General features: G+C 35.6%; 2 protein-coding genes across 2 annotated transcripts; one reads left to right on the top strand and one right to left on the bottom strand.

Moving 5' to 3' along the window:
• Positions 1-287: 287 nt before the first annotated feature.
• LOC114750426 (haloalkane dehalogenase-like) lies at positions 288-3,241 on the bottom strand (the record flags this gene model as incomplete). Its single annotated transcript, XM_028939029.1, has 6 exons — positions 3,204-3,241; positions 2,856-2,925; positions 2,255-2,324; positions 652-708; positions 467-534; positions 288-368 (listed from the first exon to the last, which is right to left on the bottom strand). Coding segments are annotated over exons 1-6 (384 nt in total), but the record flags the coding sequence as incomplete, so codon positions are not given.
• A 1,965-nt stretch (positions 3,242-5,206) lies between these two features.
• LOC114750421 (putative rRNA methyltransferase YqxC) lies at positions 5,207-10,551 on the top strand. Its single transcript, XM_028939022.1, has 9 exons — positions 5,207-5,280; positions 5,473-5,554; positions 6,157-6,236; positions 7,591-7,693; positions 7,791-7,947; positions 8,160-8,288; positions 9,339-9,425; positions 9,782-9,826; positions 10,083-10,551. Exons 1-9 carry the CDS (start codon positions 5,211-5,213, stop codon positions 10,221-10,223), a joined length of 894 nt encoding a protein of 297 aa, XP_028794855.1. The 5' UTR covers positions 5,207-5,210; the 3' UTR covers positions 10,224-10,551.
• Positions 10,552-12,264: the final 1,713 nt, after the last annotated feature.

Genomic DNA, 12,264 nt, shown 5'->3' with positions numbered 1-12,264 from the left:
AAATGTTACTTGATACTTCATATTGCAAAATATATTTGTTTAGACCACATATATCTATATTGGATGACTTAAAAATCAAAAGCCTATGATGTGCTTTCAACAGTCATATACTAACATATCATGCAGTCTAACCACACTCAAGACAGAAAATCCAAAAGGAAAAGTAGGGTAAATTAATACACTGAAAATCCAGCCAAAGTCAATTCGAAAAATCATTACAACAAATAAAAGGAGTTGTAGCATAACACCAGAAGAATCTTTTTGCAAGAACAAAAGGATGTACGTACAGGAGGATTAATGAGTATCAAGTTGTTGAGCTTTTCCTGGTGCAAGCTCGCATACTTAAAACTGCTGGTGAAAAAGTAGCCCTGCGAATACAGACAGCTGAAGGATTTCCCATTGAATTCAGATAACAGGTAGTTTAAATTAACAAATCCAAAATTCTTACCAATGAACGCAAATTTACCTGAACTACAAGTGATACTTTACCAACAGCTAGTTCATGACAAGTGGACGCCAAAGATGATACATATTCTGCAAGGAGTAAGGAGTACAGTTGCTCTTTTGCCATTGAATTGTCAAACCAAGGAATGTCCCCGAGAAAGAAAATAAATACAAGTATTGAATATTGTTAAGGTCCACAGCATTTACCATCTAGAGTGTAGTCAAAACCATATCCAGGTTGAGGCTTATCAGAAAATCCAAATCCTGAAAAAGGAGAACAAATTAAGGAAACAACAGTTCTGGCAAAAGAAAAAAAACAAACCTTCATAGAAACAGTTGAACAATTCATAGTAAAAGCTATTAAAAGATCAAGGAAATCACTTGTCAGCATGTGCATTTTTTGGAGACAAAAACCTCAGAATGACAGCTTTTCATGACATTTTCACTCAATTCGTAACTCGAAAAGAACAAAGTGCAGCAATGATATACTACTAACAGTGAAGAGCCAAAGGCTAATCATGATGAGCATTATTTCAACCCTCAAATTCTAAAAGAGATTGCATATGATCCCCAAAGGAAAAAACAAGAACTTTCAGGTATAACGCGTATAGGATTTCATATTTAAGTCAACTACAGATCCTTTCACCGTGCATTTGTTAACCCGTGATGTGGCTGTGAGAAGAAACATATGAGAATACGACTACACATGACCAATGCATCTCAGACAAAAATAATGAATCTCTTGACATATTATTTGTTTTATTGTTTAAGTCAAGGCCTTCTGGGTTTGGACAAACCCTCTTGTTCATATTCAACAAACCACCAAGTACATTCCCATACTCACTAGTCACAAACATCTTATTCATGGGGAATAATCAGTAGAATGGAAGGACAAAGTTTAAATAAGGCATGACCTCTATGCCAACTGGCAAAAAGAAACATTGAAAAAAAGACCAAAGTTGCTTTCCTCAAATCCTTCATCCCCTCACTAGTATCAATAATAGTGCTCCATTCCTTTACATAGTTCAGACTCAGATTGTTCCATCATTTCTCCAAGTTGTACCTTTTATTTTTTATGAGAAAATGCACCAAATAGGTTGTACAACCAATGTCTCTGAGCATCTGGACGACCCCATTTTGAGAGGAAAACATCCCGAAGAACACATATGTGTAATAGACGTAACTGGTTCAAATGCCAGAAGTGACTGAGTTTGGCAAGCCAGGACTCATTACCTCCACAACCTACCTGGTCTTATTAATCGTTGGGGATGGTAGTAGTTCAAGGCAATAGATATGCTCAGTGAAGGGATTCACAATTAGGGCAAATTTCCAGCAAGTGAAACAACAGGATTCGGAAAGAGGGGTCTTCAAGGCTTAAAAGGTATACTTGCCAGCCCAATTTCTGTAAAATGCTTCTTCTTTCTTCTCTAGTCAAAGCCAAATTGGTGTACCAAGACTCATTCTCCCACCAATAGTAAGAGCTCTTTCTTTGCTGCACATTTCAACAGACAACAGCTACTCCTTAGACTGCTTAATGTCTTGTCTCATAGTCTGTTGGGGTCTTTAGTAATTCTTTATCATTCTCCTTGGTTTTACTTTCTCTGTCATCTTCTCGCCTCATATGACAATAGGAACCCCTAACACATTTTTCGGCTTCTAAAACTATTGGTTTGACAATTTTTTCAACTGGAAACCCAATAGACGAGGAATGAAGCGATGGAAAGCATTGGACATAAGTTTCCATAACTATCTCCAACACAGAAACAAAGTAATTCTGATAACATTTCTGACAAAAAAATTGGAATCTTACCCAGCCAATCAAAAGCCATGGCATGATAGTCCTTAGTGAGCACGGGAAGAACTTTGCGATAAGAATATGCCTGTCAGCAGCATCAAATTGCCACTACAAGTATTTGTCATCAATATAAATAATCTGGGACAGAGTAACTCCAGGTATGCATATTAATATTTGCGCATCTAAGAAAGTTTGGGAAATAAAATCCATGCCTGATAACTTCACCTGGCAACTTAAGGATTTAGGTTGAGGGTTCTTTGCAAGATTTAAAAGCTTCTAAGATCATTTCGTCAGAAGTTTTAGGCTCATGATCCCATTTATATAAAATTTAAGTTTTAGCACGTAGGGAACTGATGAGTCTATGTCTTGTTCTTGCTCCAAGCAAAGAAGGTGGCTAGAAGTAAAACATAACAGCTTAATAATGTGGTTCCATGCTGAAAGCTTTAAAGAACATTATGTAATGGAAACTAGCAAGGAATCAACAATATGAAACTTTATCATACAACTTGGCGTTAAATTTGACATATGAGTTAGATTGATGTGAGCAACTGCGAAAAGTCTACGTGACATCATACTATGAGAGGTGCTCCTATCATAGTTGACAATTACAACTCACCTGTGAAGGGAAACCGTGGACTAATATCACTGAAGGGTTATCAGCATCTCCGCTTTCAACACAAAACCATCTATTACAGAAAATCGTTTGGACAAAATATGATTCAGTCAGTAACTGGTAAGTGCCATGGAATTTATGGAAATATTTTATTTCTTCTGGCCTTAGGTCCTAAAAATTTGAGTAAAATCTGTTTTGTCTTTACATATTTATGCATTCTATACAAATGCATGATGGTTCTGACTCCAAAAACCAAATCAGCATCTGGTTTTCCGATTCTGTTCTTTCCATTTTCTTCAGCATGAATAAACAAGATTATTGTCCACCACAGACACGCGATAAGTGTTTTACCTGAAGAGATCACCAGTGGCTTGAGAACCAGTCCCCATTGTGAGCCCAAAGATTGGATCTTTAGCCTTTTCACCAGCGCCCAGAATTGAATGGGCTTTCACCTTAAAAAATTTTAATTCTTTTAGGCGGGAAAAAAAAAAGCCCTCCACAGTGAATCTTGGGAGTTTTTATGTCTTGATAACTTCTCCCCCCCCCCCCCCGGGGGAATAGGGCAACAATATGCATCGTCTTAAACACTTTTTAATAACTTCCGAAGTATTAAGCTTATGCTGACGTGATTTATAATGCTTACCATTCTCCTTGCTTAAACCATTCATCACTTGGACTCGGCTCGTCTGAATATTTCCTGTCGAAGATCGCAAACTATTCTTATGTACTTTTCAAAACGAAACAAATGGTGCCATCGCATTTTCATCCCTAGCAGCACGAAATGGAATTTGAAAAGTACCTCCACTGAAAGAGAAGCCATCTCCGACCGAAACCGGAGCATCCAGGAGATAATCCTAAAACAGAACAATCGAACTATTGATTGAAAGTTTTAAAGAGGAAAATTTGAGATGTTCATTAAATAAACATACTTCCTCGCCATTGTTGCTGCTCGATCTGCACCTCAGTTTGGGAGACTTTCTGAAGAGCTTGAAACTACCAATTGGAAACGGAAGCGTCGAACTGATGAAGATGCTGTTGGAGAAGAAGAGAAAAGGAGAGATGTTTGAGGTTGGATTGCTCGAACTGCCATGGAGAAGCAGAAGCAAGAAGGACTTGTGGTAGTTGGAGAGTGAGAGCGAAGAAGAGAGCGTAGTGGAAAAACCGTTACGTTTGATTGTAATCTGAAAATGAAAAGGGAAGCGATAGGAATTTCCTGGTTCTCGCCCGCGCGAAATCCATTGCTTTTTATTATTTTTATTATACTAGTATTATTTTCATTTCTAATTGGGTGAGCATATATATACACACACATGACCCATTATACGTACGTGTACACGTGTGTTTTTTCCTCAGAGAAGTGGCATATTGGACCAGTCGTTAAATTGATGCCAAAACGAAAAAGCAATCATAAAGAAAAAGAAATTTTTTTTTTAATGATATTAATAAATTAAAATTAGAATTATTATAAATAATTTAAATTATCATTAGTATTTTTAGCAACTTATTATCCATATTTTTTAATATTATCCTGTAAAATAATACTATTTTTACAAAAATTTAATAATTTTAATCTTCCAAAAAAAAGTTTAGTTTTGAAAAATTTCCTATCGTTAATTTCTTTTATTATTGGGTTCTTAAATAACTGTCATTCAAAGAGAAATATGAAACCCAAATCTTAACCCTTCTCGTTCGACGATTAAATGTTCAAACGATACCATGTTATTAAATAAGAGTAACAGGCATTTGAATTATAATTTGAACATTAATTCTTAAAACTCATTCAAAAAATTTTGTGATTATCAATTTTTTATAACTTTTTTATATTAATCAATTTTTATAAATTTTTATAAGCATGTATTTTATTAGAAGCAATGCTGTTGTGGCATTATAAAATATTAAATGTAAGCATTAATTCTCCATGTTATTTATAACTGTTTTACGAGTATTACAAGTATACTTACAGATTAATCAGACCAACTTTTATTAATATTTTTTATAATTTTTTTTATACGTACATTTTTATATGAGCATTATAAATGTACTTATAGATTAATCGGACAAACTCTTGTTGACAGTGCTTTTATAATTTTTTTTATACATGCGTTTTTTATAATTTTTTTTTAAACAAATGAAATTTTCTTCAAATATTTGACTGGATGACTTGTGCGGAAGGCCCAACTAGAGCCCACTCCTTGTTAGGTTCTGATGAAGCATTCTTCAATTATTTTCAGACCTCGCCTTGTTCTTTAATCCAAAATTGGTGCGTATCTCAGTCCTGGCTTCGTGGTTCTGCTATAGCGGAAGGTGAATAGAAAATGAAACCAGAATGGCCTTACAATTTCTGAAGCTCCCATTGCCATGACCCGCGGGTTGGGTTACGACAGAACCTTTCTTTTCTTTTCTCAATCTAAGACCCTGAAGCACCGTGGTAATCTCAGACACTTCAATCTCTTTTTGCTCTCTTCTATACTTTTATTTTCTTCTGCGTTTCAAGTTCGTTGCTTATGAATTCATGTTTGAGGGAATTCACGCCTAAAGATTTTCAAGTTCACGTGTGTACTAAGATATATTTGGCTTCAATAATATCTTCTTCTTGATGTTATTCTTGGAATTTATCTAGAGAGATGGGTCACTGTTCAAATTCCTGGTTCCTTCCGGAGCTATGCTGCTGCAAAATCAGAAAAGCTTCAACCGGTGAAAAAGTAAGCTTTTTCTTTCTCCATCGACTATGTCAAGTTTTCACTCTTCACAGTTCACTAAGTTCACACTCATGTGACCTTCCATTCTTAATGGAATTCTAATGCTGAGAACAAGTATTGTTAGAATGCCAGACTATATTGACAAAGATGCATCGAATAATGTTCATGCTTTTTTTTTTTTGGGTAGGATAAAGTGGTGGGTTATTGTTTTTGCTTACTTTTCAAATTGGCTTTGAAGCATGAGAAGTAAGGTGAATATTTGTCAATTAAAAATCAAGTCGGGGCAATAACTGACTTTTGTTTTTGCTTACACCATAATTTTTGGTTTTGGAGGATCAAGAAGTGCTGACGATATGTGCGATCCTTGGATTGTGCGGCGCAGTACTTGCAATCAATGTGACCAGAAGTCTTTCTGTTTTGATGATTCTATTATTGAATTTTGTTTTTTTTTTTTACTCTATATGATAAGATAGATATATATATTACTTTTCTTTCTGTTGTATTATATTTTATTCCACCCCAAAGAAGTATTATGGCAATCCTGAAATTCTTTGTATCAAGCTATTTGTGCTTTTGAACGACAGTACACTCTGTTAAACTTTTAGGAAAAAGAGGCTGGATGAGATATGTCTTGAAAGATTCCAGCAATGCAGTCGAAATTTCATTCAGTCCTGGATTTTACAAGGTAATTTTTCCCCTTTTCCCTTTATTGGTATATAGATTTTCTCTTAACTAGTCCACTCAAGTTACACTATAAAGTAGTCACTTGAATTCAAGCCGTCAGTATAGCAAAGAGTTTTTATTTTAGTTTTTTTTTTCCTTTTTTGCAATTCCGAGAAAGTAAAGTAAATTTCTATGAGGTTTTGTTATAATATTCTAATTATAAGGAACTCATTGAGTTAATTGATTATCATCTATATTATGGACAAAGATGTCAAGTTGAACTGTTACTCATGCTTCTCTGTTGATTATGCATGACAAAGCTATTCTCCAGCAATTATACGACTGCCACTTGTGTTGAGATTCTCTAAGGTGTCATGCTATGTATGGCATCTGGTGCCAATTGAAACGATCAAAATAAACTTGTACAGCTTTTTACATCACTTAATGGGATATTGGCAATATCATTTAGTTGCCTATAGGCATCCTAGATGTTGCTATTATATGTTAGTATAAGGACGACTAATAGACCAGCTTTGAAAATTCTGATTGTATGATAGGTTTTCTAACCATTTAGACTATCAGAGTATTTTCAAAAGGGCACCCAATTTGATTTTGAACTAATGAGAGAGCGAAAAAGGTTATGGGCTGGACCCATAAAAGGGTTAAAGGTACGATTCTATTGGAAGGCTGTATATTCCCATTTTTTCCCCTTGTATTGGATTGTTTTTCTGAATGAGATTTATCTGTCACCTTTTGTTTTTTTAATCCTGGTGTTATTATTAAAACTTCAAAACTAACTTGATGCCAGAGTTTTCCGTGCTGTTCAAAGCTTTGGATCGTTTAACTTTAGCTTGTATTGGCTTTTAGCTACCTAGAGAAATAAAAAAGAAGGGAATGTAAGTAAAACAGCACTTTAAGGACTATTGTGCATGTTGCAATATTTTTACAGTCATGGTGTCGTTTGGATTCACATTGGATAAAGGCTCTTATTTTCTCTTTTTCAGTCACAGAAACAGAAACTATGTCCCTGCCTTTAGATTCGTTTGTTTGCTGAATGATCTGAGGTTTAAATCATTTGACTTTTAAATGCTACAGTGCCTATTTAAGCACAATTTTTGAATTTACCGCTTCTTTACAATGTATCAAACTGGAGTAGCAGCCAGTTTGAGTTTCTTTGCAACTTGAGGTTGAGCACCATTTATTTCTGTAAACGTTCTGAACAAGTCTTTATTACTCATGCTAAATATCTATGTGAATATAGCTATTAGCAACCAGGGTTGGTAGTAGATTGTCATCTACAATTGTATACTTAGTCACTGTGATGAAATCAATAAATCAATTAAATCATTAATGACACAGCCAACATTTGTGATTAGGCAAAGTATACGTGGATGGGAAGGTGATAAATAAAGCAGGTACCCCAGTGTCTGACAAAGCTGTTGTGGAGATAAAGGCTGAAGTGCCAAAATATGTATGTAGGTGAATCCATCAAGCTCCATAGATACATGACCTGATGATATCTCTTCACCAATTTTAGGTGAAATTAATATTTTCTCGCTTACCTATGTCAATGCAGAGCTGGACATAAGTTAGAAGCTGCAATTGAGCAGCTTGGTATTGATGTTGTGGGTAAAGTAGCTCTTGATTCTGGGTTGTCAACTGGAGGATTTACTGATTGCTTACTTCAGTATGGTGCATCTTTTGTTTATGGAGTTGACGTAGGTTATGGGCAGGTAATGTTTTGCTTTGTGTTCTCCGTCTGTTTCCCATCTTAGTGGTTTATAGCTTCACCTGAAAAAGGTTTAACATAGTCACCGATCTATAATCAGTGATGACAAAAATTGTCTAGCTCAGCAAGTTTCTGTGATTATTTTCTTTCCACTACTTTGACGCATATTAATTGATATTACGATTCTTTGTTCATGGTGATTATTTCCTCTTTTAGGTAGCTGAAAAAATTCGTGTAGATGAGCGAGTTACTGTGATTGAACGGACAAATCTAAGATATCTTTCAGGACTCCCACAAAAAGTTGACTTGGTGACTTTAGACCTTTCATTCATCTCTATTCTCTTGGTAAGGATTTTAATGAGTTTAAATGCCATAATAATGCTATAAATATATATATTCGTTGACTAAACATTATGCTTAAACTTTGCAAATCTGGACTTTTTCTAGTTTGGGAAGTTGGCTTGTATAGTCTTATCATGTTGCAAATAGAATGGAAGTAGGAAGTACTTAGGTTGCATATTTAGTTGAGTTCACTAGTTGCATTCAATGGGTGGAGCTCTTTTTTTTTTTTTTTTGTGGTGACAAGTGGCAGCAGGCGGGATCAGACCCGCAATCTAATGCCAACAAGGGCACACGTGTGCCACTATGCCAGAAAAGCATTGGCTGGGGAAACTAGAATTACTCTCCCTACATCTTTGCCCCATAGATGTTGATGGCATTTAAGGCACCCTTGCCGCAGGGGCTCTTGTGGCAACTGTGCATAGCACATTGCATGAAGTTTGGCAGCATCAATTGTGGTGCACATAATTACAAGTTTAAAAAATATTGAAAAGTTAGAGAAAATATTGCTCGGATATGTGGGTGGACATAAACACTTGAAAGATATGCTTAAAGCATCATCCAAAACTTTGTCAGCCCGTCTTATGATGTCTGTATTAGATAGTTTTCCTCACATCCCAGGTGCATCACAATTTACAAGTTTTAAACCAGTAAGCAACCCCAGCTCATGAACTTACCAAGTGTTATATAATTCCATCCTACATGTTGGTGTTCTGTGTTCAAATGAATTATGAAGGTAAAGTTTGGCCCCCAAAAAAAAAAAAAAACAAACAAAGAATCATGAAGGTAAAGTAAAATAATAACTTGAACGAAGAGAGAATGTGTGTGCAGAACACTTAGGGGAAGTTTGAGGGGGAAAATAATCAGTAACTCAAAAGAACAAGACACAAAGTCAGACAGTTAGACAAGAAACTATTTAAAGGAAGAAAGAAATAATCAGAAGTTATTAAAGAAGAATGGGGTAAGAAACAATCATGCTTTGCTCTTATCTCTAAGCTTCCCGCAGATATAGGGTCCTTGTTCTGCCGATGGTTGGTTAAATTATTCATTTGACAGGTCATGCCTGCTGTGGTCAATGTCATGAAGGAAGATGCAGCATTGGTGACGTTGGTTAAACCTCAATTTGAAGCTCACAGATCACAAGTATGAAACCTAGCTTCATGTTATAAATGCAAATATTTCGTCAGGTCAATATTCTCTTCTATGATGTAAAGCCAGTTGATTCCATCGGAGTAGACTGGCCATTAAAAGAAAATAATATGATGTTGCTTGCCTGCCACCCCTGGGGTTGGCGCATTTAGGGGTAAAGATCAATTGTGATTGCACAAGTCAATCAAAGATGTTGTTTAAGTTCGAAATTCTTTTCCCCCCCTTATTTGAGTAGAATTAGTTTTTCCCTATAAAATCTTCATGCCGTGATGGTTGTTTTAATCCCTTGTAAAGATAGAGCTTACATGTTAGCCACTATTTCTAAATTTGGAATATCACCTTCTGTGCAGGTAGGAAAAAGGGGGATAGTGAAAGATCCTACGGTCCACCAAGAGGTATGTCCTTTTTGGCCGTCTGATCTGATCTCTAGATGTCTTAAAAAAAATTTTGTTAAAAGGAGATTACGACTAAGTTCACGGAACCTGATATGCAAGTACACAATTCTTTTCATCCTATTTATAATGCATTTCTTTCCACTTTCATAGTCATAAGAAAACACAAACCATTGCATGATACATATTGACTTGCAAATACTGGAGGATATGAAGGTGATTGAAATTTTTTTTTTTTTTTTTTTTTGGGGTAATGCAGGTCCTTGAGAAGATTATAAAGGGAGTAGAGAAGTTTGGTTTCTCCAGTAAAGGGTGGATTGAGTCCCCTCTCAAAGGTGCTGAGGGTAATACAGAATTTCTTGTTCATTTTGTCAGATCATCTCCCAGTGAAGTTTCATAAAATGAAATAAAATTGGACTTTATGCTTAGATTCGACCTGTGAGTCGGAATTAATCAAGTTTGGAAGATCTCGTTTGAGGGAGAGGAGAGTCATGTTCTTTGTACAGTGATCATTTTTTCTCCTCAGGCTTTGTTACTTCAACCTGTTCAATGGAATCATAGGATGCGATGTATTATTGTTCCACCTCAATATTAGAATCTTTTTAGTGCTTGTCATATGACCTGCTCATGAATTAGAATAGGTCAACATGAGGAATCATGTGGAATTTTTTTACGTTTATTTTCACATGATCTTTGATTAATTAAAAAACAATAATTCCAGGACCACAGTGTCATGACCCATTGACAATTTGTTTGAACATACCATTTCACTACTTTTGGGTTGTTTGCATATGCTTATTTTAAGTACTTATTAGCAGTTTCAGGCAAGATGAGATAAAACCCTCAACATAGATTCCTCGCATTCCTCCTTCGAACGCTAGTTGATATTGGACATTGATGGCTTTGTTACTCTGAGACAATAAAGAATTCTGGGGACTTGGCCTCATCAAAAAATTGGGATACACCAATCCAGTGATCATCTCATATATGTGGTTCATATCATCAGCTTCAGAGCAACGGAGACCCACCTAATCTTTCATGAACATTCACAATCATTAGTATAGATATACACATAGCGGAACTAGTGATTGAGGGTGCCACAACCTCTTCTCATTGTCCGACAGTGTTAAGAACAGGTTCTCCAATATCACATACTCGATTCCGATCAACTTCGCCTATTGGTCCGGTCATAGATCAGGTACTGCCTCATCTACTCTCAGGTGGCTGCAGAAGTGGTGTGCCTCCACTTGCCGGGTCATATCGTCCGAGTGAAAATGGAATCTTCAACAATGATACAATCAACACAACTCAAAGACTGCTTTCTTTGTAATCACAGCACTTATACATATATGGAACTGGATTGATCAGAGAGAAGATATATACACGAGCGAGCAAAGGTGTTGGTGAATGTTGTTGATGGGGTTGAAGTTTTGGATATTGGAAGTGGCAGCGTCGGACGTCAGGGCCATATGATATTGAAAACTTTGTGTGGGAACACAAGTGAAGGGAAAGAGATCGTGAGTACGTCCAAGTCTGATTTTATGGGTTCCATTCTACGTGCCTTTTCTGCAGCAAAATCTGGAGACCACGGCCAGACACAATCTGATATGGAGAATGTGTCAGAGTCGTGTGTACGATGATCTGTTATCATCCAGATGAAACCCCATGAAACCATTACGCATCGTAAGGATTGCATATGAACTCACATGTTTGGATGTATCAATATATCAACCAATATATATATATATGTGTATATGTGTGTATGTGTGTGTGCGTAGGGAGAGATATATGGTATCAAGGAAACTATTACGAACTACCCCCTTGGCAGTTTGCCTGTTTGGGGGGTAAGAGATTAGGAGAAGCAGATTGAGACATGGTGAAGAAAATAGGGAGAAATTTAGCGACCAAACTAGAAATTTATATTTCAATTATTTATCTTGATCTGATCCTTGTCGATTCATAAAAAGGAAAACTGGAAAAATATGTGGGACAAAGGCTTTCAAGTCAAGCTTAAAGGAAGTAAAAGATTCTCTAACAGTTGAGAGTTGTGTATGAATCAATCGAACTGAATTTTATCCCTCTACTAAAAGATATCATTTTGAATTAAAAAAATAACTATTCATCAAATTTATTTTTTTAATAATTTCACTTTATTGAATTGTGTTGTTTATCACTTAATATATATATATATATATATCATTTACTTATAGACTAATTTTTTTGTTTATTTAAATATTACTACCTTCAATCCTTAATATAGAAGCTAAATAGCTAATTTAGAGATATTAAAAAAATTAGTTAAATTGATTATTTGTTAAAAATATATGTCACTCTCCCTAAAATATCTTCTTCAATCATCTGCATTGTATGATTGGGATTATCCTTTGATAGAAACCCTTTACAATTAATAGGGATATTTCAGGAAAAGATAGAAGACAAAA

The sequence above is a fragment of the Neltuma alba genome, unplaced genomic scaffold, assembly GCF_004799145.2.
Source record: "Neltuma alba isolate B1F8T4 unplaced genomic scaffold, ASM479914v2 tig00006441_pilon, whole genome shotgun sequence".
Lineage (NCBI taxonomy): Eukaryota > Viridiplantae > Streptophyta > Magnoliopsida > Fabales > Fabaceae > Neltuma > Neltuma alba.
This window is presented reverse-complemented; position numbering and strand designations above follow the sequence as displayed.